General features: G+C 43.0%; 1 protein-coding gene across 1 annotated transcript; it reads right to left on the bottom strand.

The window, feature by feature from the left end:
* Nucleotides 1-952: 952 nt before the first annotated feature.
* On the bottom strand, nucleotides 953-26,329 carry LOC139554444 (myosin-binding protein H-like). Its single transcript, XM_071367249.1, has 12 exons — nucleotides 26,105-26,329; nucleotides 19,223-19,360; nucleotides 18,038-18,205; nucleotides 14,897-14,985; nucleotides 14,446-14,641; nucleotides 14,047-14,186; nucleotides 13,444-13,603; nucleotides 13,153-13,289; nucleotides 11,124-11,316; nucleotides 2,577-2,636; nucleotides 1,401-1,443; nucleotides 953-1,282 (listed from the first exon to the last, which is right to left on the bottom strand). The coding sequence occupies exons 1-10, from the start codon at nucleotides 26,292-26,294 to the stop codon at nucleotides 2,593-2,595; spliced, it is 1,455 nt and encodes a 484-aa protein (XP_071223350.1). The 5' UTR covers nucleotides 26,295-26,329; the 3' UTR covers nucleotides 953-1,282; nucleotides 1,401-1,443; nucleotides 2,577-2,592.
* Between the last annotated feature and the right edge of the window lie 124 nt (nucleotides 26,330-26,453).

The following is a 26,453-nucleotide window of genomic DNA, read 5'->3' on the forward strand; positions in this document are numbered from 1 at the left end:
AGAGAGAGCGGGCAAGAGAGAGAGAGAGCGAGACATGGCGAGAGAGAGCGGGCAAGAGAGAGAGAGCAAGAAAGAGAGAGAGAACCTCCTTATAGCAGTTGAGGCTCCTGAGGGGAGAACGGCTCACAAAAATGGCCGGAGCGGAGTAAATGGAATGGCATCAAACACATGGAAACCATGTGTTTACCATTCCACCCATTCCGCTCCAGCCATTACTACGAGCTTGTTCTCCCAAATCAAGGTGGCACCATCCTCCTGTGCCTTATAGCTACTTCACAGTAATATAAATAACCTCTATGCATCTTGTCATTTGCAAGTAAGGACACTAGAGGGAGCTGTTGTAATAGTGGTGCTCTTGTGTCTACCATGCCTTCGGTCTGGTTCCTTTTACGCCTGCTACGTTAGGTTAGTCCTGTTGTGAATAAAGACACTGCAACTGCATCCTCTCTCTCCAAATCTCCTAAAGACACATTGTCATCCGGCCACTGTGTGGACTGACATCCAAACTCTTCATATTGTTATCGTTGGCAACAATCTACATATCTCTGGCAACACAGCCTCTTATCACTATGCCAATAACTCCATGACTGTGTGATAAGACAGTTACAGGAGGGTCAGTCACACTACACGCTGTTGTTTCACTTGTATATTTTTGTGTGTGAGCCAGACAGCGCCCAAAGGCTGGACAAGTTCTTCTGCCTCTTGATTTAGTGGTTCTATTGCCCTGGTTCTTTCAGTTCTCTCAGTTCTACTGTCTGTTACTCTCATGTGAATCCAGCCAAAGTGTAGACTGATATCTGATCATCTTGGATTCACCCTTTCAAATGCCACTCTAATGTCATGTCATAACCAGCACTAGTTCTCTCTCACATCAGTAAGTACAGTAGGTTTCCGTCAACAACATTATCATTTTTACTTCAGGTTAGAGAAGGTTTATTCACCAAAACCAAAACATGAATCAAAATCTTTATTGTAACAAACATTCCGAGGTTTTACAGCTTTAATCTCCAATCAGGAACAATCGATTTGTTCTATATAATGGAGACCTATTCAGAATGACATTGTGAGACAGACAGTTGTTGACATCTGAGTTGTGGACATGGATATTAACTATTTCAGAGAGTACTAGGGGAAAAATACAAATAAAGGGGACACATGTTTAATCTTCATAAATATAGGATAGGGTGGGATAGGTTAGGATACAGAGGTTGTAGGTAATAACAATTTGATTGTATGTTCTTTCCAGTTATATGTACATTTTTTTCCAGCATCCAGCACCGTCCTGTAGAAAAACAAGTGGCATTTATAACTTTCAAACTCACTGAATCTTTCCAAAAACCTATTTCACATCAAAAGAGAGAGATAGGGTACAGTTTTAGAGCACATAAAGTGGGCCTCACCTTTTCTTGTAAAGGCCTCATTCAGCTTGCTTCTAACTTGGGACTGTAACAGGTGTAAATAACAGAACAGCTGTCAATTCACATGCCATATTTAGCCAACTGAGGTGGCTAGAACTGCAGTAGCAGGCCTACAAAAGGCATATTCCAAGAGCTTAAGTAGGCTACTAATAGATAAACAGTTACAGATGTAGGATCTTAATTTGAGCCCGATTCCTTCAAGGGAAAAATTATCTTACAGCAACAGGAAATGTGCAGGAAATTCTCAGCAACAAAAGTGATCACATTAAAATCCTACATCTGCATAACAAAGTATATATATTTTTTTAAAGCCAGTATAAATATTAATGATATCACACATAAATTGTTATTTTGTCGTGTCCACTGTGGAAATTCAACACCCTGGGGGGTGACAAGCTGCTTGCATTACAGTGGATCCTGGTAGTAAATCACGCCGTCTCGCTGGTCCCTAATGGGCCCCCTGCTGCTGAGTCAAGGAAATGTGATTTAGTCCCCCAACTGAGTGCATGTGGAGCCATTACAGGAGTAATTTATGAGCAGCAGCTAGTACTGGCACTCAGACCCTTGCAATGGGGATGTGGCCTCTCCATGTAAGTCCAGCCTTGGAGAAGATGTACCAGGACACAAATAGACTCTGATACATATTAAAATAAACTTTGGTGCTAAATTCTCAGGTTTCATAGGTATTTTTTTATTACTAAGTGACAATATGATGGGTAAATATAAACTTTCTCTCCAATAATATAAACTTACTCTCCTTACCTTCCTACTCTTCTACATTTGCACACACTGTACATAGATTCTTCTATTGTGTTATTGACTGTACTTTTGTTTATGTGTAACTCTGTGTTGTTGTTTTTGTCGCACTGCTTTGTTTTATCTTGTTCTCAACTGGCCTACCTGGTTAAATAAAAGTGAAATACATAACAAATGTAAAAAAACAAGACCAAAGTCAAAGCAAATTAAATGCCAATATGGATTTAAATTTAAAAAAAAGTAAAGACATGGTTAAAGCCAGGTATTTTAAAGATGTGTAGTTTGTATCAAAGCGGCCTTTATTTGTTGATTCACACTCAACTTCTGAATTCAGGCCAATTTTGTAAATTGAAGCCCACTTTCCATATGAAACCTTAAAATATGTCAACAAGAGTGACTGACCTGTATGCATGTGCATTCACTCTGCCTCCTTGTCTTTGTCAGCATCTGCATAAACAGGCTCTGTTGAGGTAAATATCATTATTTTAGTGATCATGAACCAATGGCAATATTTCCACAGACTGATTCAAATACAACAAAAAACGAGATCTAAATTTGCATGGATAATGCAAAATGTAAAAACATCACCGAAACAAATGCTAAAGCAGAAATACATTTGATTGCAAAAGCAGTGTCTATATTATAGATGAACTCGGTTTATACTTTGGTGAGGCTTCTTCCTCGGATACACCCATGTATAAGAAAGCACTTAAGTTACATTTTACATTGTAGTCATTTAGCAGACACTCTTATCCAGAGTTGCTTACAGTTAGTGCATTCGTCTTAAGATAACAAGGTGAGACAACCAGGGCCTAAAATGTTTGGTCCTCCAGCCACAGTGGCAGGTAGATTCAAAAAGATCTATCAGCCACTCAGATATTTTACCGGACACATTTTTTGTAGTTGCCATAATTACACACCCAAAATAAATAAATGGAAAAGCATGCTTTATAATGTTTCTAAAAAAGCAAATGTATCACTAGTAGGAAGAAATGTGGTATATTGCTCAGTTTCGTTAAATGTTTTGTGACCTGAGTCTTAATTAATTAATGAATGTTAAAAAATCTCAGGATTATAAAGGGAAAACCAGCCACGTCGCGGATACCGACGCCTCACTCCAAGACAAGCTTAACACCTTTTTCGCCTGCTTCCAGGAAAACAACACAGTGCCTCCGTCGGAGGCCCCGCTGCTTACAAGGACTGCAGGCTCCTGATCTCTGTAGCTGACGGGAGTAGATCTTTTAAACATGTTAACCCTCGCAAGGCTTCTGGCCCAGATGGGATCCCAAGCTGCATCCTCAGTGCAGGCGCAGACCAGCTGGCTGGAGTGTTTACGAACAAATTCAATCGCTCCCTATCATAGTCTGTTGTCCCCACTTGCTTCAATATGTCCACTATTGTTCCTGCATGCAAGAAAACAAAAGGTAACTAAACTCAATGACTATCACCCAGTACGCTCACTTCTGTCATCATGAAGTGTTTTAACCTTGCCCGACACCCTAGACCCACTACAATTTGCACACCTCCCCAACAGATCCATGGACAACGCAATTGTCTTTGCACTGCACACCGCCCTATCCCACCTGGACAAGAGGCATACCTATGTGAGAATGCTGATCATCGACTACAGCTTTGCTTTCAACATCATAGTGCGTCACTCGTCACTAAGCTCAGGGCCCTGGGTCTGAACTCCTCCCTGTGCAACTGGATCCTGGACTTCCTGACATGCTGACCCCAGGTGGAGAGGGTAGCCACAGGGGTGCGTGCTCAGCTCCCTCCTGTACTCCCTGTTCAGCCATGACTGCGTGGCTAAGCACATCTCCAACTCAGTCATCAAGTTTGCTGACAACATGACAGTGGTAGGCCTGATTACCAACAATGACGAGACAGCCCACAGGGAGGAGGTTAGAGTCCTGACGGAGTGGTGCCAGGAAAATAACCTCTCCCTCAATGTAAAAAAACAAAGGGTCTGATCGTTGACTAAAGGAGACAGAAGAGGGAGCACGCCTCTATCCACAGGGGCTGCAGTGGAGAGGGTCAAAAGCTTCAAATTCCTTGGCCGCACATCACTGAGGACCTGAAATGGTCCCACCACACCGACACCTTGGTGAAAGCACAACAGCGCCTCTTCAACCTCAGGCAGCTGCAGAAATTTGGTATGGCCGCAAAGACCCTCACAAACTACTACAGATGCACCATTGAGAGCATTCTATTGGGTTGCATCACCGGTTGGTACAGCAACTGCACCACCCTCAACGGCATGGCACTCGGGGGGGTGATGCGGTCAGCTCAGCGCATCACTGGGGTTACGCTGCCTGCCCTCCAGGACATTTACAGTACTTGATGTCAAATGAAGGCCAAGAAGATCATCAAGGACCTCAGCCACCTGAGCAACAGTCCGTTCACTCTGCTACCATCCAGCAGACTGAGACAGTACAGGTGCATCAGACTGAGAAACAGCTTCTATCACCAGGCCATCAGACGGTTAAACAGCTTCTATCACCAGGCCATCATGCTGTTAAACAGCTTCTACCACCAGGCCATCAGACTGCTGAACAGTTTATATCACCAGGACATCAAACTGTTGAACAGCTTCTATCACCAGGCCATCATACTGTTAAACAGCTTCTATCACCAGGCCATCATACTGTTAAACAGCTTCTATCACCAGGCCATCATACTGTTAAATAGCTTCTATCACCAGGCCATCAGACTGTTGAACAGCTTCTATCACCAGGACATCAAACTGTTGAACAGCTTCTATCACCAGGACATCAAACTGTTGAACAGCTTCTATCACCAGGACATCAAACTGTTGAACAGCTTCTATCACCAGGCCATCATACTGTTAACAGCTTCTATCACCAGGACATCAGACTGCTGAACAGCTTCTATCACCAGGCCATCATACTGTTAAACAGCTTCTATCACCAGGCCATCATACTGTTGAACAGCTTCTATCACCAGGCCATCATACTGTTAACAGCTTCTATCACCAGGACATCAGACTGTTAACAGCTTCTATCACCAGGACATCAGACTGCTGAACAGCTTCTATCACCAGGACATCAGACTGCTGAACAGCTTCTATCACCAGGACATCAGACTGCTGAACAGCTTCTATCACCAGGACATCAAACTGTTGAACAGCTTCTATCACCAGGCCATCATACTGTTGAACAGCTTCTATCACCAGGCCATCATACTGTTAACAGCTTCTATCACCAGGACATCAGACTGCTGAACAGCTTCTATCACCAGGACATCAGACTGCTGAACAGCTTCTATCACCAGGACATCAGACTGCTGAACAGCCATCACTAGCTGGCTAACTGCCCGGTACTTAGCCCTGCACCTTGAGACTTACAGTATGCCCTATGTATCTAGATAGTCATTGAACGCTGGCCATCTTGTGGGGAAATCCTGCACGGAGCCTTTTTAAGAGTGCATCAGCAGTAAGGAAGGAGGAAATAAAGACAGCTCGTTCAGCTCTTTGGGGAGGAGCGACAGTTTGATTGTGTGTGGTATGCTGCAGAAGTTTTGTTTGTATTCAGCGTGTGTAGTTTATAAAGAATTTAACTCAATAATCGGTATGACTGCTCTAGGTCGTGGTTGTTTTCGTTTGGGACCGCGCAGGTTATGGATCACATGGATTAGTAGCAACATTGTTGCGAAGTTTTGACATACAAACCATCGGACGGTCAGACATTTACATTTACATTACATTTACATTTAAGTCATTTAGCAGACGCTCTTATCCAGAGCGACTTACAAATTGGAAAGTTCATACATATTCATCCTGGTCCCCCCGTGGGGAATGAACCCACAACCCTGGCGTTGCAAGCGCCATGCTCTACCAACTGAGCCACACGGGACCGTGTGGCTCAGACAGTACAGACAGTACAGACAGTACACCTGCACGCCTGAAGAACACAGCTAAGATCTCTCTTGGTCTCTTTCTCTCTTTCTCTTCCCTCTATCGTTCCAGTGCTTTACCCTGCAACAGACTTTCTATTTTCAAATGCTCTTCACATTGAAGTTCATTAGAGCTGGACTATTATTGCCCTGCCAGAAGTATTTGGGTGGACATTTTAGTTAAAAGGGAGGTTGCTTGCAAGTTGTGTATTGTTATTTGAACTGTATTGAGGTGGGGTGTACTAATGACATGTGGCCGATAAGATTGTGGACATTTTTAAGGCCTTTGTTGTGTCTATGAACACCCCCCACAGTCATACCCTCTGCACTCCTCCACTGGAAGATAATACATATTACTGCAAATCCTCTGTTGATGACTGGGTTCTTTCTTGTATGAAGTTGCTGTTCAATTGCTCTGCCATTATTATTATTATTATTGTATGAGGTATTCTTGGTGGGGTTACCCCTGTGCTGTGATGTGGGTTTTATAGGGTGTGTATTCTCTTTTCTCTCCACTGGCTATCTGGTAAACAGGCTACACTCTAGGCAGTCTCTTCTGCTGATGTGTGTGGGTCTGGTAGTGGTACTCTCTCTATTCTACTCTTTTCCTTTCGACATGGTTAATACCTGCCTGGAGCCCGAACAAAATCTTTATCTTTACCCCTCTCTAATAAATACCGCTACAACCTCATTCTCAAATCAAAGTTTATTTGTCACGTGCAGTGAAATGCTTACTTACAGGCTCTAACCAATAGTGCAAAACAAGGTATTAGGTGAACAATAAAGAAATAAAACAGTAAAAAGACAGGCTATATACAGTAGCGAGGCTATAAAAGTAGGAGGCTACATACAGACACCGGTTAGTCAGGCTGATAGAGGTAGTATGTACATGTAGATATGGTTAAAGTGACTATGCATATATGATGAACAGAGAGTAGCAGTAGCGTAAAAGAGGGGTTGGTGGGTGGTGGGTGGGACACAATGCAGATAGCCCGGTTAGCCAATGTGCGGGAGCACTGGTTGGTCGGCCCAATTGAGGTAGTATGTACATGAATATATAGTTAAAGTGACTATGCATATATGATCAACAGAGAGTAGCATCAGCGTAAAAAGAAGGGTTGGGGGGAGGGCACACAATGCAAATAGTCCGGGTAGCCATTTGATTACCTTTTCAGGAGTCTTATGGCTTGGGTGTAAAAACTGTTGAGAAGACTTTTTGTCCTAGACTTGGCACTCTGGTACCGCTTGCCATGCGGTAGTAGAGAGAACAGTCTATGACTGGGGTGGCTGGGGTCTTTGACAATTTTTAGAGCCTTCCTCTGACACCACCTGGTGTAGAGGTCCTGGATGGCAGGCAGCTTAGCCCCAGTGATGTACTGGGCCTTACGCATTACCCTGTGTAGTGCCTTGCGGTCAGAGACCGAGCAGTTGCCGTACCAGGCAGTGATGCAACCAGTCAGTGATGCAACCAGTCAGGATGCTCTCGATGTTGCAGCTGTAGAACCTTTTGAGGATCTCAGGACCCATGCCAAATGTTTTTAGTTTCCTGAGGGGAAATAGGCTTTGTCCTGCCCTCTTCATGACTGTCTTGGTGTGTTTGGACCATTCTTGTTTGTTGTTGATGTGGACACCTGTGGAACCTCTCAACCTGCTCCACTACAGCCCCGTCGACAAGAATGGGGGTGTGCTCGGTCCTCCTTTTCCTGTAGTCCACAATAATCTCAGTCTTGGTTACGTAGAGGTATAGGTTGTTATTCTGGCACCACCTGGCTAGGTCTCTGACTTCCTCCCTATAGGCGGTCTCGTCATTGTCGGTGATCAGGCCTACAACTGTTGTGTCGTCTGCAAACTTAATGATGGTGTTGGAGTCATGCCTGGACATGCAGTCGTAGGTGAACAGGGAGTACAGGAGGGGACTGAGCTCGCACCCCTGGGTAGCTCCAGTGTTGAGGATCAGCGTGGCAGATGTGTTGCTACTTACCCTCACCACCTGGGGGCGGCCCGTTAGGAAGTCCAGGATCCAGTTGCAGAGGGAGGTGTTTAGTCCCAGGATCCTTAGCTTAGTGATGAGCTTTGAGGGTACTATGGTGTTGAATGCTGAGCTGTAGTCAATGAATAGCATTCTCACGTAAGTGTTCCATTTGTTCAGGTGGGAAAGGGCAGTGTGGAGTGCAGTAGAGATTGATTCATCTGTGGATCTGTTTGGGCGGTATGCAAATTGGAGTGGGTATGCAAATAGGGTTTTTGGGATAATGGTGTTGATGTGAGCCATTACCAACGTTTCAAAGCACTTCATCGCTACATACGTGAGTGCTACGGGACTGTAGTAATTTAGGCAGGTTGCCTTTGTGTTCTTGGGTACAGGGTCTATGGTGGTCTGCTTGAAACATGTTGGTATTACATACTTAATCAGGGACATTTTGAAAACGTCAGTGAAGACACCTGCCAGTTGGTCAGCACATGCCCGGAGCACACGTCCTGGTAATCCGTCTGGCCCCGCAGTCTTGTGTATGTTGACCTGTTTAAAGGTCTTACTCATGTCGGCTACGGCGAGCGTGATCACACAGTCACCTGGAACAGCTGATGCTCTCATGCATGCCTCAGTGTTGCTTGCCTCGAAGCGAGCATAGAAGTGATTTAGCTCGTCTGGTAGGCTCGTGTCACTGGGCAGCTCGCGGCTGTGCTTCCCTTTGTAGTCGGTAATAGTTTGCAAGCCCTGCCACATAAGACGAGCGTCAGAGCCGGTGTAGTATTCTGTTTATATACTGTTTACTCGCTGTGTATGTATATACTGTATTCTCCACATAGCTCATCCTAATATACAGTGGGGAGAACAAGTATTTGATACACTGCCGATTTTGCAGGTTTTCCTACTTACAAAGCATGTAGAGGTCTGTAATTTTTATCATAGGTACACTTCAACTGTGAGAGACGGAATCTAAAACAAAAATCCAGAAAATCACATTGTATGATTTTTAAGTAATTAATTTGCATTTTTTTGCATGACATAAGTATTTGATACATCAGAAAAGCAGAACTTAATATTTGGTACAGAAACCTTTGTTTGCAATTACAGAGATCATACGTTTCCTGTAGTTCTTGACTAGGTTTGCACACACTGCAGCAGGGATTTTGGCCCACTCCTCCCTACAGATCTTCTCCAGATCCTTCAGGTTTCGGGGCTGTCGCTGGGCAATACGGACTTTCAGCTCCCTCCAAAGATTTTCTATTGGGTTCAGGTCTGGAGACTGGCTAGGCCACTCCAGGACCTTGAGATTCTTCTTACGGAGCCACTCCTTAGTTGCCATGGCTGTGTGCTTCGTGTCGTTGTCATGCTGGAAGACCCAGCCACGACCCATCTTCAATGCTCTTACTGAGGGAAGGAGGTTGTTGGCCAAGATCTCGCGATACATGGCCCCATCCATCCTCCCCTCAATACGGTGCAGTCGTCCTGTCCCCTTTGCAGAAAAGCATCCCCAAAGAATGATGTTTCCACCTCCATGCTTCACGGTCGGGATGGTGTTCTTGGGGTTGTACTCATCCTTCTATTCCTCCAAACACGGCGAGTGGAGTTTAGAGCAAAAAGCTCTATTTTTGTCTCATCAGACCACATGACCTTCTCCCATTCCTCCTCTGGATCATCCAGATGGTCATTGGCAAACTTCAGACGGGCCTGGACATGCGCTGGCTTGAGCAGGGGGACCTTGCGTGCGCTGCAGGATTTTAATCCATGACGGCGTAGTGTGTTACTAATGGTTTTCTTTGAGACTGTGGTCCCAGCTCTCTTCAGGTCATTGACCAGGTCCTGCCGTGTAGTTCTGGGCTGATCCCTCACATTCCTCATGATCATTGATGCCCCACGAGGTGAGATCTTGCATGGAGCCCCAGACCGAGGGTGATTGACCGTCATCTTGAACTTCTTCCATTTTCTAATAATTGTGCCAACAGTTGTTGCCTTCTCACCAAGCTGCTTGCCTATTGTCCTGTAGCCCATCCCAGCCTTGTACAGGTCTACAATTTATCCCTGATGTCCTTACACAGCTCTCTGGTCTTGGCCATTGTGGAGAGGTTGGAGTCTGTTTGATTGAGTGTGTGGACAGGTGTCTTTTATACAGGTAACGAGTTCAAACAGGTGCAGTTAATACAGGTAATGAGTGGAGAACAGGAGGACTTCTTAAAGAAAAACTAACAGGTCTGTGAGAGCCGGAATTCTTACTGGTTGGTAGGTGATCAAATACTTATGTCATGCAATAAAATGCAAATTAATTACTTAAAAATCATACAATGGGATTTTCTGGATTTTTGTTTTAGATTCCGTCTCTCACAGTTGAAGTGTACCTATGATAAAAATGACAGACCTCTACATGCTTTGTAAGTAGGAAAACCTGCAAAATCGGCAGTGTATCAAATACTTGTTCTCCCCACTGTACCTTTCACTGTACATTACCATTTTATTTTCCAAATTATGTTCTGTATTCTGTCTATACACACCAAGTATTTATATTCTCACTCTAATAAATCTACTTGGAATGTTAGTTCTTGATTTCTTGTTTAGATTTTTCAATATTGTGTATTTGTGAGACATTTTACTGCACTGTTGGAGTTAGAAGCACAAGCATTTCGCTTCACCTGCCTTAACACGTAAATTTGTGTATGCGATCAATAAACTTTGATTTGATTTACCAAAATTCACATCATTGCTTCTTCAGAAAATTGCAGGAAATGAGAATAATTTATATATTCTGTTCATGTTTTTATGAGAAACTTATGCAAATTAATGAATATTCTTCATTTTGCTCTGTGTGACCACCTGCCAACGTGGCTGCTGAAATAAACATTCTACCCGCCAATACCAAAATCTACCCACATTTGGCAGGTGGCGGGTGTCAATGTTAGACCCTGGAGACAACCACATACCACAGTCGTAGTAAGTACATTTTTTCTCAATAGTACAGAAGTTATCAGTAAAGTCGGTACTAGTAGGAAAAATATATTATAATTATTATTTCTCTTCTTACCACAACTACTACTTACTTTTGACCTCCAGCTTGCAGCCGGTGTCGACCTTCCCCAGTTGGTTCTCAGCTCTGCAGACATACTCTCCACCGTCATATTGGCCAGGCTTACGGATCTCCAGGGTGCAGATGCCCCCTGTGCTGATCATCCTGTACTTGGGGTTATCCATGTTGTTGAGGATCATCTTGTTCTTCATCCACATAATCTTAGGCTGCAATGACATAGTACGTCATTTCTATGGTTCAGATCAATTGTTTGAATTTTTACGTTTTATTGTCAGCAGCTAGGTTTCCATCCAATCACGCAAATATTCTAAAATCTGCATTACAAATATACTAATTTTCCCACCTGACTTGCTGCGGATAAAAATCAGTGTGCGATGACATAAGCAAAAAAGTACATTTTGTGCCCTAAGTTTTCATGCACCGAATAAAATTCTAATGTTCAATGTTTTTCCCATCGCATTATCAACTCTACCGATAGTTTTGTTAGATAAGAGCGAGAATATTTTTATTTGTCAAATGGCAGTCAAGAATCGATCATCATGTCACCAGAGTAAACCATCAGCATTTATTGGAAAGGAGCATCAAGCCCATCACTCTGCACCTTCCCCACCCTATGCAGTTCATCATCATTTATTTCATCTGTAGTTTAATCAACTGCAGGCTTTCCTGAGATGTAGTGGGAGGACCACAACCACCATATCATCATGTGACTCCCAGTTTGATTTGATATGATGGTTATTATATCAATATTTGAGCATGAAGGCATTTCCACAGCCATTTCTCACATCATTCATTTTACCTGCACAAAAAGATCCCACCATGTCAAACAAACAAATTATCTGTCTGCGTTTATAAAATTTCACCGAAACTTTGTTTCCATCACAGCTGTCTTTATTCTTTTTTTTATACAGTATGACTTTAATCATAACTGTGGATGGAAACATGATTAAAGTCACAATTGTTTACTTCAGTTTCTGTGTACTTGGAGTATTTTACTATGCACCCTACTGAATCTGATCCGCGCATTGCAAAGTGGACATACCTCAATGAAAAATCGAATTCCCCAATAAAGGAACATCACATTAATTATCAGCCGCCAGATGTATACTGATCTCCATGGGAATGGAACCCACAACCCTAGCATGCAAGTACCATGCTCTACCAACTGAGCCACACACACACTCACTCGCTTAGCTATATTGGTTTCTAAGCCCTTTTCTTTGATGTAACAGCTATTCGGAAGACACACTGTCTCTAGGGTGCATGAGACAGAGGGTCCAGTGGCAGGGGCACTGTGTGGCTCAGTGTAAATGACCCCCATGGTCCCCTCAAGGCAGGAATGTCACACATTTGACCCTTCAACCCCCTCTCTGTCATCCACCCACCCAGCTGGCCAGGGGTCCAGGGCTCCGCTCAGAGACTCAGAACCTAATCCTGTACGGAGGTAAATTCCCAACCCCCCCCCCCTATGCCAAATGCTGCTTTGCTGTGACAACTGGCAACCCAGTGTATCTGGTGGGAGGGGGGGGGGACAGGCTGGAAGCCGGAGGTTCAGACAGCAGGCTGACAAGGAGACTAAAGATCCTTCTCATACCAGCTCTGCTATGAGTAAATATATTGACAGGGACGGATGGACAGGAGTGTGTGTGTGCGCATGCGTGTGTGACATATGTGTATCCCCATCCATTCATATTTTCCAGGGAAAAAGTGAAGGCGCACAAGCAGGTGTAATCGGTCCGCACTCAAAAGGTGGAGCATAAAGCCTACTCCATTATTCAATGTTTTTAAGTCTTTTCACTGCATCAGAGATAGCGTTCACAGACGTTTCAGCTTCACAGTCTTCTTCAGTGTGTAGGTGAAGGGAAGGCGCAACTGGCAGCTGTCTGTGTGCATGGGCCTGGCATGTGGAGCCATCGGCATTACAATCTCACCCAACAAACAATGAGTGGGTGTGTTAGAATCTTAGCAGTTTTGCTAGCCTAGCCTACAAGTTCCATGAAGAACCTCCAGTACTGAGCTGGTTTGAGAGAGGGAAGGTTTACCTTGGGGGATCCCCTCACAGAGCACAGCAGCTTGGTGCTGTAGCCAACAGTGGTGGACCTGTCGTTCAGAACAGTGGTGAACTTGGGAGCCTCGGTGAAGTCACGCTCCACGAACGGGGTAGGTTTATAGTCAATAACTGAAAAACAATGAGACACGAGCATAGATTAGGTCTTAAATAGGGACATCTAGCTAAAAGGAGACTTTACTGTCCCACTCCTTCTAACATTCTCCAACATTTTAACGTTGCAGGGGGATGTTTTTAGAAAGGGGTGGTGTGGAGAATGTCTCACCCTCCTTCACAATGGTGGCTTCTTCCTTGGTCCTGGCACATTCCTCACTGAGTCCACACTTGTTCTCTGCAAAGATCCTGAAGGTGTAGGTGTTGCCCATGATGAGGTCTGAGATGGTGGCGTTTAGTCTGGTGTAGTGCTCCAGAATGTTGAACCAGTCCTGGGCAAGACACCATATGAGCATTAATTATATTTTAAAGTCTTATTATAGGAATTGTATTTTCTTTTGGGGTCTATTTTTTGTGTAAAGTGTACTGAGATGTACCTTTAAATAAAGTTTGTTTGGATTGGATGTGATTATGGGCGGTAGGTAGCCTACTGGTTAGAGCGTTGGGCCAGCAACTGAAAGTTTGCTTGATTGAATCCCTGAGATGACAAGGTAAAAATCTGTCATGTTGCTCCTGAACGAGGCACTGTTCCTAGGCCGTCAGTGTAAATAAGAATGTGTTCTTAATTAACTGACTTGCCTAGTTAAATAAAAGGTAAAATAAAAAAATTACAGGGATAATATTTGCTGCTGAATCAATGGGAATTGTGTAAACGAGTTGGCTACAGAAGTTGTCATTCACTTTGGCATTATAACGTAAGTGACGGGTTTCTCACCCCGGTTTTCTTGTCAGCCTTCTGGACGGTGTAGCCTGTGATCTCTGTGTTTCCGTTATCTTTAGGTGCGGTCCACTCAAGGGCAACATTGAATCCCCAGACATCCGCAACCTTAATGCTGGCTGGTGGCCCAGGCAGCTCTGTGGGTGAGCAGACACAGAGATATAAGGTTCAATATGGGTTGCATCATTAGTATCAATCAACTCACAACAACTCAATCGCTCTCCAGGTCAGTTAGGACTAGGTCCAGGACTTCTTCCTGATCACATGACCTGACCAGGAACAACACCTGGCCCTAGTTATTATCAAAATATACCATGACAGTCAGAGGCTAATGCTACGTCATGATCTGTTTGGAAATGAAAACAAGGTTGGATAGTCTAATAAAATTTGACTTACCAATAATCTGGATGATGATAGCAGCTTTGTCTTCAAAGTCATCCACCTTCACGCACATCTCATATGAGCCAGAGTCCACTCTCTCTGCTTGACGGACGAACAGGATGCTGTCTGTGTCAGATGTACGGATGTTGGCCCTCTTTGGGTCAAGGGGCTCTCCATCCTTTAACCAGCTAACCACTGGCTTAGGCTTGCCCTAGGACAGTAAAGAACACAAGGTTGGGCTCAATCAATAGTCTAAATTACATCTGTATGGACATGCTACAACATCAAAATTATTATACATCATGCCCAGGAGACTTTACTGACAATGTGACAAAACTCTAGCCCCTAGTAACATTAAATAGTAAATGTGCCTATAGCTAGGGTCCAATTTAAAACAAATCCTGCTCAGGTCATGTTGTCTAGACAAACTCCCAGGCCTACTCATCATCTCATAATGCAAACTCACAGAGAAGGGGATGACAAGGTTGATCTTCTCACCGACTTTCTTGACATACCTCTGCCTCAGGAAACGAGGCAAGCGGACTTTGGGGCGAGCTACAGACGGAACAAACAGTTTACAAATAATAATAATCAACCTGTTCAAATAAGTAAAATCACTGAAACACTTGATGGATAGGACACTTTAGAACAAGCATTTGAATATGTATCAGAAAGAATTAAAAAACAAATCCTCAAAACCCACTCTGTACCTTGGAGACAGATTATCCTGTACTCCAGACCATATCTAGTTGGGAACCAACCACCTGCTGAGTCTAGCAGAGTTACACTCATCAGAGTTCTAAACTGGTCCCATCTGAACTCAGACCATCTCAAAGCTCTAAACTGGTCCCATCTGAACACAGACCATGTCAGAGCTCTAAACTGGTCCCATCTGAACTCAGACCATCTCAGAGCTCTAAATTGTTCCCATCTGAACTCACACCATCACATCAGAACAGGTCCCATCTGAACTCACACTATCACATCAGTACTCTAAATAGGTCCAATCTGAACTCACACCATCGCATCAGAAATATAAATAGAACACATGATGGAGATCTATAGTTACCCCAGCTCACACTGTTATACAGGCTGCATTAAGAATCACACTCAACTTGATACTGTACTGTAGATTCTCCTCGACCATAGGGTTCCCCACAAACACATCAGTCACAGCAAATGGCTTGCTGTATGTGTTAAAACATGGACAGAACGGTTGATATTTGTAACTAACTAATAACAGAACATAGAAACTATAATTGAATTCCCACTCCTAAAAAAATCTATGCACTAGTGCCATGGGATGTCCAGTGCTATAGGCAGAAATATGTGCTGCTATCAGAAAATGGATGAAAAAAACCAACCAACCCACTGGGTATCGGTCATGGTAGAGTTAGGTGTGTTTCTCTGTGGAGCGTTCCGACTTGACACTCCTTATGAGGGGATCAGGTCAAAAGAGAACTGCCCTGTCAGTCTGTGGCATATTTAAAAATAAACACTGAGTCCCTGGTCGTCTCAAAGGACTTAGAAGGCATACAAGACATTAGATCCCTCCCCTGTCCCCACCACCTCTGTGTAGACTGGACACTTTGGAATGTCCCCAACCCCCAACGAGTACACTTGTCACCATCGCACCATCGCTGGCTTGTCAATTCTCCAGCACGCATTCTGACTTGGGAATCAACCCGATGCCAAACCTTCCAAATTCAATCTGTGTTAATTAGCAGACACATCCGAACAATTTTCCTAAGGATTTGTGGGAAAGTTAGAGGTTTTTCCATTGTGTTGGTAGCCATTGGTCTTAGCCATTGGTCTATTGGTGGACCAATGGCTAAGTTTGTGGGACTTGGACATTGACAGTCCTTGGGGTTCAGGTTTCATTCCCCTCCGATAAATATCTCCATTACACATTTGATGATCTCTCTTTACATAAATTACTTTTTAATTGACTCAGTCTTTTTTTTGTAGGTCTACCAACTATTTACGATTTTACTGTATGTTTAGAAATTTTGACTCTGAATAAAACACAAAATCCAGGGCCTACCACTGTATACAGTCAATTAACTTGATTCCATGATGATTGCTGTAAATTCAGCCAGACCGCACAAGATTGACTTTGAAATTGGAAGTCTGTCCATGTCCTGAGGATGTAGGGAAATGCCTTCAAAACCAGTCACAACAGTGAACGCTATTACCATCAAGGCTTGGGTATTGTGGATGAGGGGTGGCAGATTAATGTAATCCCATGACTCCGGATTGTTTGGCATAGGAATGTTTTACCCTATGCCAAACCTTAACTAACAAAACGATGCGGAGCAGGAGAAGCGTGTCAGAAACTATTTTAAATTTGGAGCAACTTTGCAATTTAACATTTGGAGAAAAGTGCAAAAACATGTATAATTCCGCAGTGAGACTATGAGAGCGTGTTGGTAAATGAAGATGCTTGACTAATCATTAAAAGTTATCATTGAGGAAGACTAAAAATTACTTCTCCTGAATGCACAGTAAGAAGACACCGGTGAAAACATGCATCCAAAAGGTGTCAAAGGTAGTACTTTAGGCACTTAACAACTGGGGAGCTGCTCCATGCTTGGACTGAGGAGTTCTACCACCCTCTTGGTGGGAATAATCTGAGAAGACCACCGTTGCATTACTCTAACAGGCCAGGGATGTGCCAAGCCAACGGCATTTGGATATCTGAGATGGAAAATATATCTGGTTCTCCCTAGCTATTTCAACGTCTGCTGTTTTGAAAAGCTATTTCAACAATAAAGACGGACACCGCCCATCACAAACAGTTTGGACATGCTGCTATAGCCACCCGGTAATACAGTACTGTCCACTTGAAGTACGTGGAAGAAAACCATCACATCTTCTGGTTGGCAGAAATGGACCATGGTATGCTTCTTAAGTACAGTAGCTCAGGGCTGTGTGTGTGTGTTTGTGTGTGTGTGTGAGTATTATATGTGACCCGTTTCAGGAAACTAGGTGTATGTTGCACATCACTATTTCACAGCGTCATACCCAAGAAGACTTGAAGTTTGTGGAAATGTGAAATGAATGTAAGACAATATAACACATTAGATCTGATCTTTTTTTTTTGTACCATGATCTTTGAAATGCAAGAGAAAGGCCAGAATGTATTATTCCATCTCAGGCGCAATTTCGAGTTTGGCCACTAGATGGCAGCATTGTATGTGCTAAGTTCTAAACTGATCCAATGAACCATTGCATTTCTGTTCAAAATGTTGTATCAAGACTGGCCAAATGTGCCTAATTGGTTTATTAATAACTTGTCAAGTTCACAACTGTGCACTCTCCTCAAACAACAGCATGGTATTCTTTCACTGTAATAGCTACTGTAAATTGGACAGTGCCATTAGATTAACAAGAATTTAAGCTTTCTGCCAATATCAGATATGTCTATGTCCTGGGAAATGATCTTGCTACTTACAACCTACGTTATCTCAACCGTCCCGTAGGGGACCCACCGATCCTGTAGAGGTTTTAATCAATTTTAGAATAAAGCTGTAACGTAACAAAATGTGGAAGAAGTCAAGGGGTCTGAATATTTTCCAAATGCACTGTATTGCTTTTCTTTGCTTACCCCCAACCTCCTTGACCAGAATGGGATCGGCGATGGTAGCAGGGGGGCTGCGGCCACCGGAGTTCACAGCCACCACCCGGATCAGCAGCCGGTCGCTGGTAGTCTGGTTCTTGATGACATAACGACAGGACACGGTCAGGTCCTCGTTGACAGCTTTCCAGTCTTCGGCTGTGACAGGAAGAGGACAATATAGAACAGTGACAGAACAGTTAACACACTGAGGACAATATGGAACAGTGGCAGGAGAATGAACACAGTGAGGACAATAAGCAGCAGCTAACAGCTGATTTTAAAAAAATCCTTTATTTAACTAGGCACGTCAGTTAAGAACAAATTCTTATTTATAATGACAGCCTACCCTGGCTAATTGTGCACCGCCCTATGGGACTCCCATTCATGGCCAGATGTGATACAGCCTGGATTCGATGCAGGGACTGTAAGGACATCTCTTGAATTGAGATGCAGTGCCTTAGACCGCTGTGCCACTCGGAAGCCCAAAAGTTTAAGTCCTGTCATTTTATTGCACCATGCATTCATACATGCAGGTCTTATTATCCTATCTGGGCCCAAAACAATATTTTTAAATAGACGAATCAAGAAGATTCATGTATAAAAATATATTCTGTTGTGTTTTCAGGGTGCATTACCGCATTTGCAAGGTCAACCGTGTAGTTGCATAACTTGAGGTATCTTCTCTGTCATTTGACTTGAGTCTGTTACTGACATTAGCATTAGGTTGGAATCTAAAAGCAGGCACCAGTTAGTTCATGACACTGCCAGAAATGCCTCTCTCCTTATAGCGAGAGGTTAGGTACGGTATAAATCAACTAGTGACATGCAGGGAAGAGTCGCAACTGATAGGTCTGACCAACCAATAAAATATAATTCACAATTGTATCGGCTAAAAGTGTAACAGAGCCTCATTGTAAGGTGTTAGGTAAAACAATCAATAAACATTTCCATACGGTTGTGATTAATTCTCAGTTTTACCTTCGAAAATTCTCTGTTTTACATCAGAGATGTACAAAATCCAATGGGACAACATAACACCATTCAAGAACTTAGTAGTTAAAGGGTAGCCTGGTCCGAGATTGGTCATGCCCATGTCCGTAGGAGTTAGCAAGACTGCACAAACAGATCTAAGACCAGGCTAGTTAAGGGCTGAAGTGGGCTTTAAGGACTTACTTCCCTCCTTGGTGATTTCCACAGTGTATCCATCCAGTCCAGAGTTGGCCGGAATGGTCTTTGGAGGCCTCCAGGTGATGGTCACTGAAGAGTCACTCTTGTCCTCCACTGTCACTTCCAGGGGCTCGCTGGTGGGCTCTGCAGTTTGGAAACGTAAACACAATTCAGACAATGTACAACTCAAGACGCAACAGGAAATAATTTGCCTTATTGGATTAGCATTTCAAAGGAAACATGGCAATAGGGCTCTACAGTTTGGAAACGCAAACACAATTCAGACGACGTACAACTTGAGGACATGATGTTGGGTTATCATATGAATGATAAAAATGGTAATAGGAGAACGTGTGAAGAGCTCCGTAACGGTTTGACCAATCTTTCCTCAGCTCGTCGGGTTGGTTTACCCTTTGGGGGTGGGGGTGGAGTGGGGGTGAAGTGAGGGTGCTTTGTTGGGGGTTCCTCTGTGGGGGCCACATCAACAGGAGCAGATGATGTTAAATGTGCATTTATTTAAAGGTTAGAGGCAGCAGGTATGAGAGCAGTGTTCTAGAATCACTTCCAGCCAATCCCATCTCTTTCTGAATACCTCTTGGTTGTCCAGTAGAAAGATGAAAACAGTCTACACCTATCTAATGCTCTATGGTACACTGTAGTCTTTAACTAGGGCCGGGAGTGTTTCCTGGTACACTGTAGTCTTTAACTAGGACCCTGAGTGAGTGTTCCCTGGTGCACTGTAATCTTTATCTCGGGCCCGGATCATTCCCTGGTATACAAATCTTTATCTAAGGCCCGGATCATTCCCTGGTACACTGTTATCATTAACTAGGGCTGAAAGTCTTCCCTGGTCAGGTCATGGGGACAGGAAAAACTTTAGCCCTATATGTATACCAAACTACATACACCTTAACATGATCCCATACTGGAATGGATTGGACATATATTCAGATGTGAAGGTATCAGTGATCCATTTCACATGACAGCAGCAGCATCAGCTAGTGTTAGTTACATGTTAAAGATTAATCTAATGAATTAGCTCAAAAGACATAAGAGCCTGGTCCCAGATCTGCTTGTGCTGTCTTTTATGTAAACTATAAAAATGAGCATAGCAATTTTCAAGAAAGACAGCACAAAACATATCTGGGACCAGACTAATAAGGGCCTAACATGATGGTGAAAATGCTCAAATATCATTGAGATCTTTTAGCGCTATTAAGTTAGGGCTCTATTCAATCTGTAAAGCTGAGGTGTTACAAATTCTGCGATATCTTTTTAACTTCTTCTGGCTGCAGGTGCAGTATTGAGTAGCTTGGATGAAAGGTGCACAGAGGTGCCCAGAGTAAACGGCCTGCTCCTCAGTCATAGTTGCGAATATATGCATATTATTATTAGTATTGGATAGAAAACACTCTGAAGTTTCTAAAACTGTTTGAATTATGTCTGTGAGTATAATAGAACTCATATGGCAGGCAAAAACCTGAGAAGTTCCACTTCCTGTTTGGATATTTTCTGAGGCTGCTAGATTTTCAACCAAGCTCTCAATGAAATTACAGCGAGATATGGATGAGTTTTCACTTCCTACGGCTTCCACTAGATGTCAACAGTCAATAGAACTTTGTCTGATGACTCTAATTTGAAGGGAGCCCGAAGGAGACAGGAATGAGTAATCACTGCCATGAGGTGACCACGCATTGAACACGCGCGTTCACGTGAGAGGCAGCTCCGTTCCATCGCTCAACTGAAGTCAATGTAATTCTCCGGTTGGAACGTTATTCAAGATGTATGTTAACAACATTCTTAAGATTGATTCAATACATCGTTTGACATGTATTTCTGACTGTTACGGAACTTTTGGACATTTCGTCACGTTATAGTGGACGCGCTTTGTGACTTTGGAATTGTTTACCAAACGCGCTAACCAAAGTAGCTAATTGGACATAAATAACGTTATTGAACAAATCAAGCATTTATTGTGGACCTGGGATTCCTAGGACTGCATTCTGATGAAGTTCATCAAAGGTAAGGAAACATTTATCATGTATTTTCTGGTTTCTGTCGACTCCAACATGGCGGCTAATTTGGTTATTGTTCTGAGCGCCGTCTCAGATTATTGCATGGTTTGCTTTTTTCCGTAAAGTTTTTTTGAAATCTGACACAGCGGTTGCATTAAGGAGAGGTATATCTATAATTCCATGTGTATAACTTGTATTATCATCTACATTTATGATGACTATTTCTGTTGAATCGATGTGGCTATGCAAAATCACTTGATGTTTTTGGAATTAGTGAATGTAACGCGCCAATGTAAACTCAGATTTTTTTATATAAATATGAACTTTATCAAACAAAACATGCATGTATTGCGTAACATGAAGTCCTATGAGTGTCATCTGATGAAGATCATCAAAGGTTAGTAATTCATTTTATCTCTATTTCTGCTTTTTGTGACTGCTATCTTTCGCTGGAAAAATGGCTGTGCTTATTGTGGTTTGGTGGTGACCTAACATAATCGTTTGTGGTGCTTTCGCTGAAAAGCATATTTGAAATCGGACACTTTGGTGGGATTAACAACAAGATTACCTTTAAAATTATATAAGACACATGTATGTTTGAGGAATTTTAATTATGAGATTTCTGTTGTTTGAATTTGGCGCCCTGCACTTTCACTGGCTGTTGTCATGTCGATCCCGTTAGCGGGATTGCAGCCATAAGAAAGTCATTTCCGATTGAGCCGACACATGCAGCTAAAGCGGGAACATTGCCTTTAACTTAAGGATAAGAACCTTTTTTAAATTTTCGCCTAAAATGACATACCCAAATCTAACTGCCTGTAGCTCAGGACCTGAAGCAAGGATATGCATATTCTTGATACCATTTGAAAGGAAACACTCTGAAGTTTGTGGAAATGTGAAATTAATGTAGGAGAATATAACACATTAGATCTGGTAAAAGATAATACAATGAAAAAAAACATTATTTCTTTTTGTTCTATCATCTTTGAAATGCAAGAGAAAAGCCACAATGTATTATTCCAGTTTAGGCACAATTTAGATGTTGGCCACTAGATGGCAGCAGTGTATGTGTAACGTTTTAGACTGATCCAATGAACCCTTGCATTTCTGATCAAAATGTTGTATCAAGTCTGCCCAAATGTGCCTAATTGGTTTATTAATACATTTTCACGTTCATAACTGGGCACTCTCCTCAAACAATAGCATGGTATTCTTTCACTGTAATAGGTACTGTAAATTGGACAGTACAGCTAGATTAACAAGAATTGAAGCTTTCTGCCCATATCAGATATGTCTATGTCCTGGGAAATTAGCTCAACCGTCCTGTGGGGGGAACACTGATCCCGTAGAGGTTATTAACCTCTTCACTGTAACATATTTATCTCTTTACTCACGTACCGGCACATTCTATCCACATACTTTAAGCTTGTCATTTGGTCACATCTAGTACGATATTTTGAAACCTTTAAAATCAGCTTTTGTTCTAACATCTCTCTAGCATTTAATGAATATCAGCCGCTTCTGATGCTGCTGCTGAGGGCGAAGCCCCCGCTGGTGGTAATAGTCTCACTACCAATCCACAGGGTGCCAGGTGACATCTTCATCATCATATGCCGCTCAATATGGATATACCTATTTAAAAGAATCGCAAATCATTTTTGGCTAACAACACCTAAGAGCTTTATTCAATCCGTGTCGCAGAAGTTCAGCTTTACACCGTGATGGGAATTTAAGTAGCCTAATCCAGACAAACTTCTCTCATCTCGGCTTTACCCTTGACAGGTGCCTCAGCGACGGCAGAAGCTGCACCTTCCTCGCCCAGCAGTGGCTGGCGTTAGATATTAGTTTGATTACCAGCCTATAGGCAACTGATATTAAGTAGTTTATATGCGCTGTAAATTATGACTTCTGTATATTGCAATGTGTGGATACCATCTGGCTCACCAGGCGCCTCCGCGGCAGCAGGCTCAGCAACAGCTGGTATTAGATTTTTTTAGGAATTTGTTTGATTACAATCTTATTGGCAACATATATGGTGTAGTTAATGATATGTTTTGGGGCGGCAGGTAGCCTAGTGGTTAGAGCATTGGACTAGTAACAGAAAGGTTGCCAGATCAAATCCCCGAGCTGACAAGGAAGAAATCTGGCATTCTGCCCCTAAACAAGGCAGTTAACCCACTGTTCCTAGGCCGTCATTGAAAATAAGAATTTGTTCTTAACTGACTTGCCTAGTTAAATAAAGGTCAAATAAAGAAATATGTAAATGAAGTATTGCAATGCATGCATTACCCTCTGTTTTAGCAGGCGCCTTTGTGGCGGGAGGAGCTGCAGCTTCCTCTGTAGCGGGCGGTATTCGATTTGATATTAGATTGATTACTAGCCAATAGGCAAAATATATGATGTAGTTAACAGAGCTGTGGTCAATTCTAAATTGAGTTGTGAATTTAATTTGGCCACCCCACACAACACAGGAAGCAACATTTGAATTAAAGGAATTAGAATTGAATTAAATTAAATTAAATTCAAATGACTTATTTATTATTCTATCACAATCAACAACAACAAAAGGTACATCATATGTGGTTACCAATACCATGGAGCATAAGAGTGAAACATTAACTTTTTTTAACTCATTCTCCAAAATAAAATTTAAAAAATTACAGTGGTATGGAAATGCTCTAAGATCATGTTGTGGGTTGTCTATAATAATTCAAAATTCCATTAATGTTTTTAAATAACAGAAGAAAAATGAAATCCACAGAATGCAATAGGTCATGGGTGGGAACAATCACTTATAATCAAACTACATTTTTAAATGGTATGCCTATATGTATTCTTTGCGTTAATAAGTGGCATATCCTTTTGATAAAAGATTTGTCAAATGAATTAGACTTTCATGTTTCATGTCTCAGTTGAATTGCTTTGAATTTAGTTATACTTATTTTTAACTTCCATGGGGGAGCCTGGTGGGCAGAGCTATAGCAGGACAGGCTCATTGTCATAACTTGAATGGAATAAATGGAACTGAGTCATTAATAGGGTTTCCATATGTTTGAGATGGCTGATTCTATTCAGTGCTTGACTTGGACTGAAATAGTTGTCGGCACTGTTTATATTTAGGTGCAGGAGCTCCACAATACTTTTGAGCTAATATTCTATAAGAGGAACAAGAGCTCAAGCATTAGACAATGTGACGTGCTGGTACTTAGCTCCATTACCCCATTGATTCCATTCCAGCCATCTCACCTGCCCCATTGATTCCATTCCAGCCATCTCACCTGCCCCATTGATTCCATTCCAGCCATCTCACCTGCCCCATTGATTCCATTCCAGCAATCTCACCTGCCCCATTGATTCCATTCCAGCCATCTCACCTGCCCCATTGATTCCATTCCAGCCATCTCACCTGCCCCATTGATTCCATTCCAGCCATCTCACCTGCCCCATTGATTCCATTCCAGCCATCTCACCTGCCCCATTGATTCCATTCCAGCCATCTCACCTGCCCCATTGATTCCATTCCAGCCATCTCACCTGCCCCATTGATTCCATTCCAGCCATCTCACCTGCCCCATTGATTCCATTCCAGCCATCTCACCTGCCCCATTGATTCCATTCCAGCCATCTCACCTGCCCCATTGATTCCATTCCAGCCATCTCACCTGCCCCATTGATTCCATTCCAGCCATCTCACCTGCCCCATTGATTCCATTCCAGCCATCTCACCTGCCCCATTGATTCCATTCCAGCCATCTCACCTGCCCCATTGATTCCATTCCAGCCATCTCACCTGCCCCATTGATTCCATTCCAGCCATCTCACCTGCCCCATTGATTCCATTCCAGCCATCTCACCTGCCCCATTGATTCCATTCCAGCCATCTCACCTGCCCCATTGATTCCATTCCAGCCATCTCACCTGCCCCATTGATTCCATTCCAGCCATCTCACCCGCCCCATTGATTCCATTCCAGCCATCTCACCTGCCCCATTGATTCCATTCCAGCCATCTCACCCGCCCCATTGATTCCATTCCAGCCATCACAATGAGTCTGTCCTCCTATAGCTCATCCCATCAGCCTCCTCTGTTCTTTAGAGTTACCATTAAAGAGTAGCCTACTCCCGAGCACAATAGTTTATCCAGGGAATCAGGGCAGGCAAGGATGCACAAAGGATGGAACACTAATATAAAATGAAGAAGGTTCATCAATATCTCTTATATACAGTGAGATATCTAACAATCAGCATGCAATTGGGTAGAATAAGCAAGCATGGGATACTTGACCCTGTAGTCAGGCTTTCAAGTGCCTTACACAACCACTTACACGACACGTTGTAGGCTTGTAGTTAAAGGGCGCAAGAAGCCCGCAATTATTCTTTTACACATTGGCCTCTCAAAAGTAGGGGCTTCAGTGCTTTACTGTTATCTCATATGAACTGACCGTGGACGAATGTTGCTTATTTTCTTTGCAAATGGTGTGGAAAAATAGATCATCTCAAAATACATATAAAGGAATAGTTCGCAGGGTTTGGCGGCGCGCAATGGATGCAAGTGCAATCTTGGACCAAAAACGGAGAGGCTATTTATAGAAAGCAGCCCTTGAAGAGATCCAGTGACAAAGGGACCAACATAAGACCTATTATCTCCATCGAAATATTTGATGTATAAAGACCCATTAACAAACAATATCAAAGTTTTGTTATCCTGTCAACTTAGGAAAATGTCACTTATAGCCCCTTGCGCACCAAACAAACGTAGCCATGGATCATCCATCCAGTCCAGAGAGGAGATCAATGATATTGACAAAGTAGCCCACATATGTTTCTGCTAAAAGCCCAACCGAGACTCATTTCATGAAGCACTATCGCATTACCATCTGGAGGAGGGGGTGTGGGAGCTTTGGGCTCCTCAGGCGCGGGTTCTGCGGGAGCCTCTCCTTCTGCTGGAGCGCCCTCAACTGGGGCCTTTCCCTCTGCAGGTGCAGTCTCTGCCGGTGGAGCTTCGCCCTCGGCAGTGGAAGTAGCCTCAGCAGGTGCGGCTTCAGCGGGTGCAGCGTTAGACATGGTGGCGGTTTCTGCTGCTAAGTCCTCAAAGAGTCATCACTCTAGAGGAAGTGGCAGGCTATGTAGTCGGTGGTAGCAGGCTCCACCCCCTAATGCATTTTATGTAACAGATACTTACTTGACTGAATCTTGGATCTTATTATAGGCCTAGTAGGAATA

Source organism: Salvelinus alpinus, chromosome 2 (genome assembly GCF_045679555.1).
Source record: "Salvelinus alpinus chromosome 2, SLU_Salpinus.1, whole genome shotgun sequence".
In the NCBI taxonomy this organism is placed as follows: domain Eukaryota; kingdom Metazoa; phylum Chordata; class Actinopteri; order Salmoniformes; family Salmonidae; genus Salvelinus; species Salvelinus alpinus.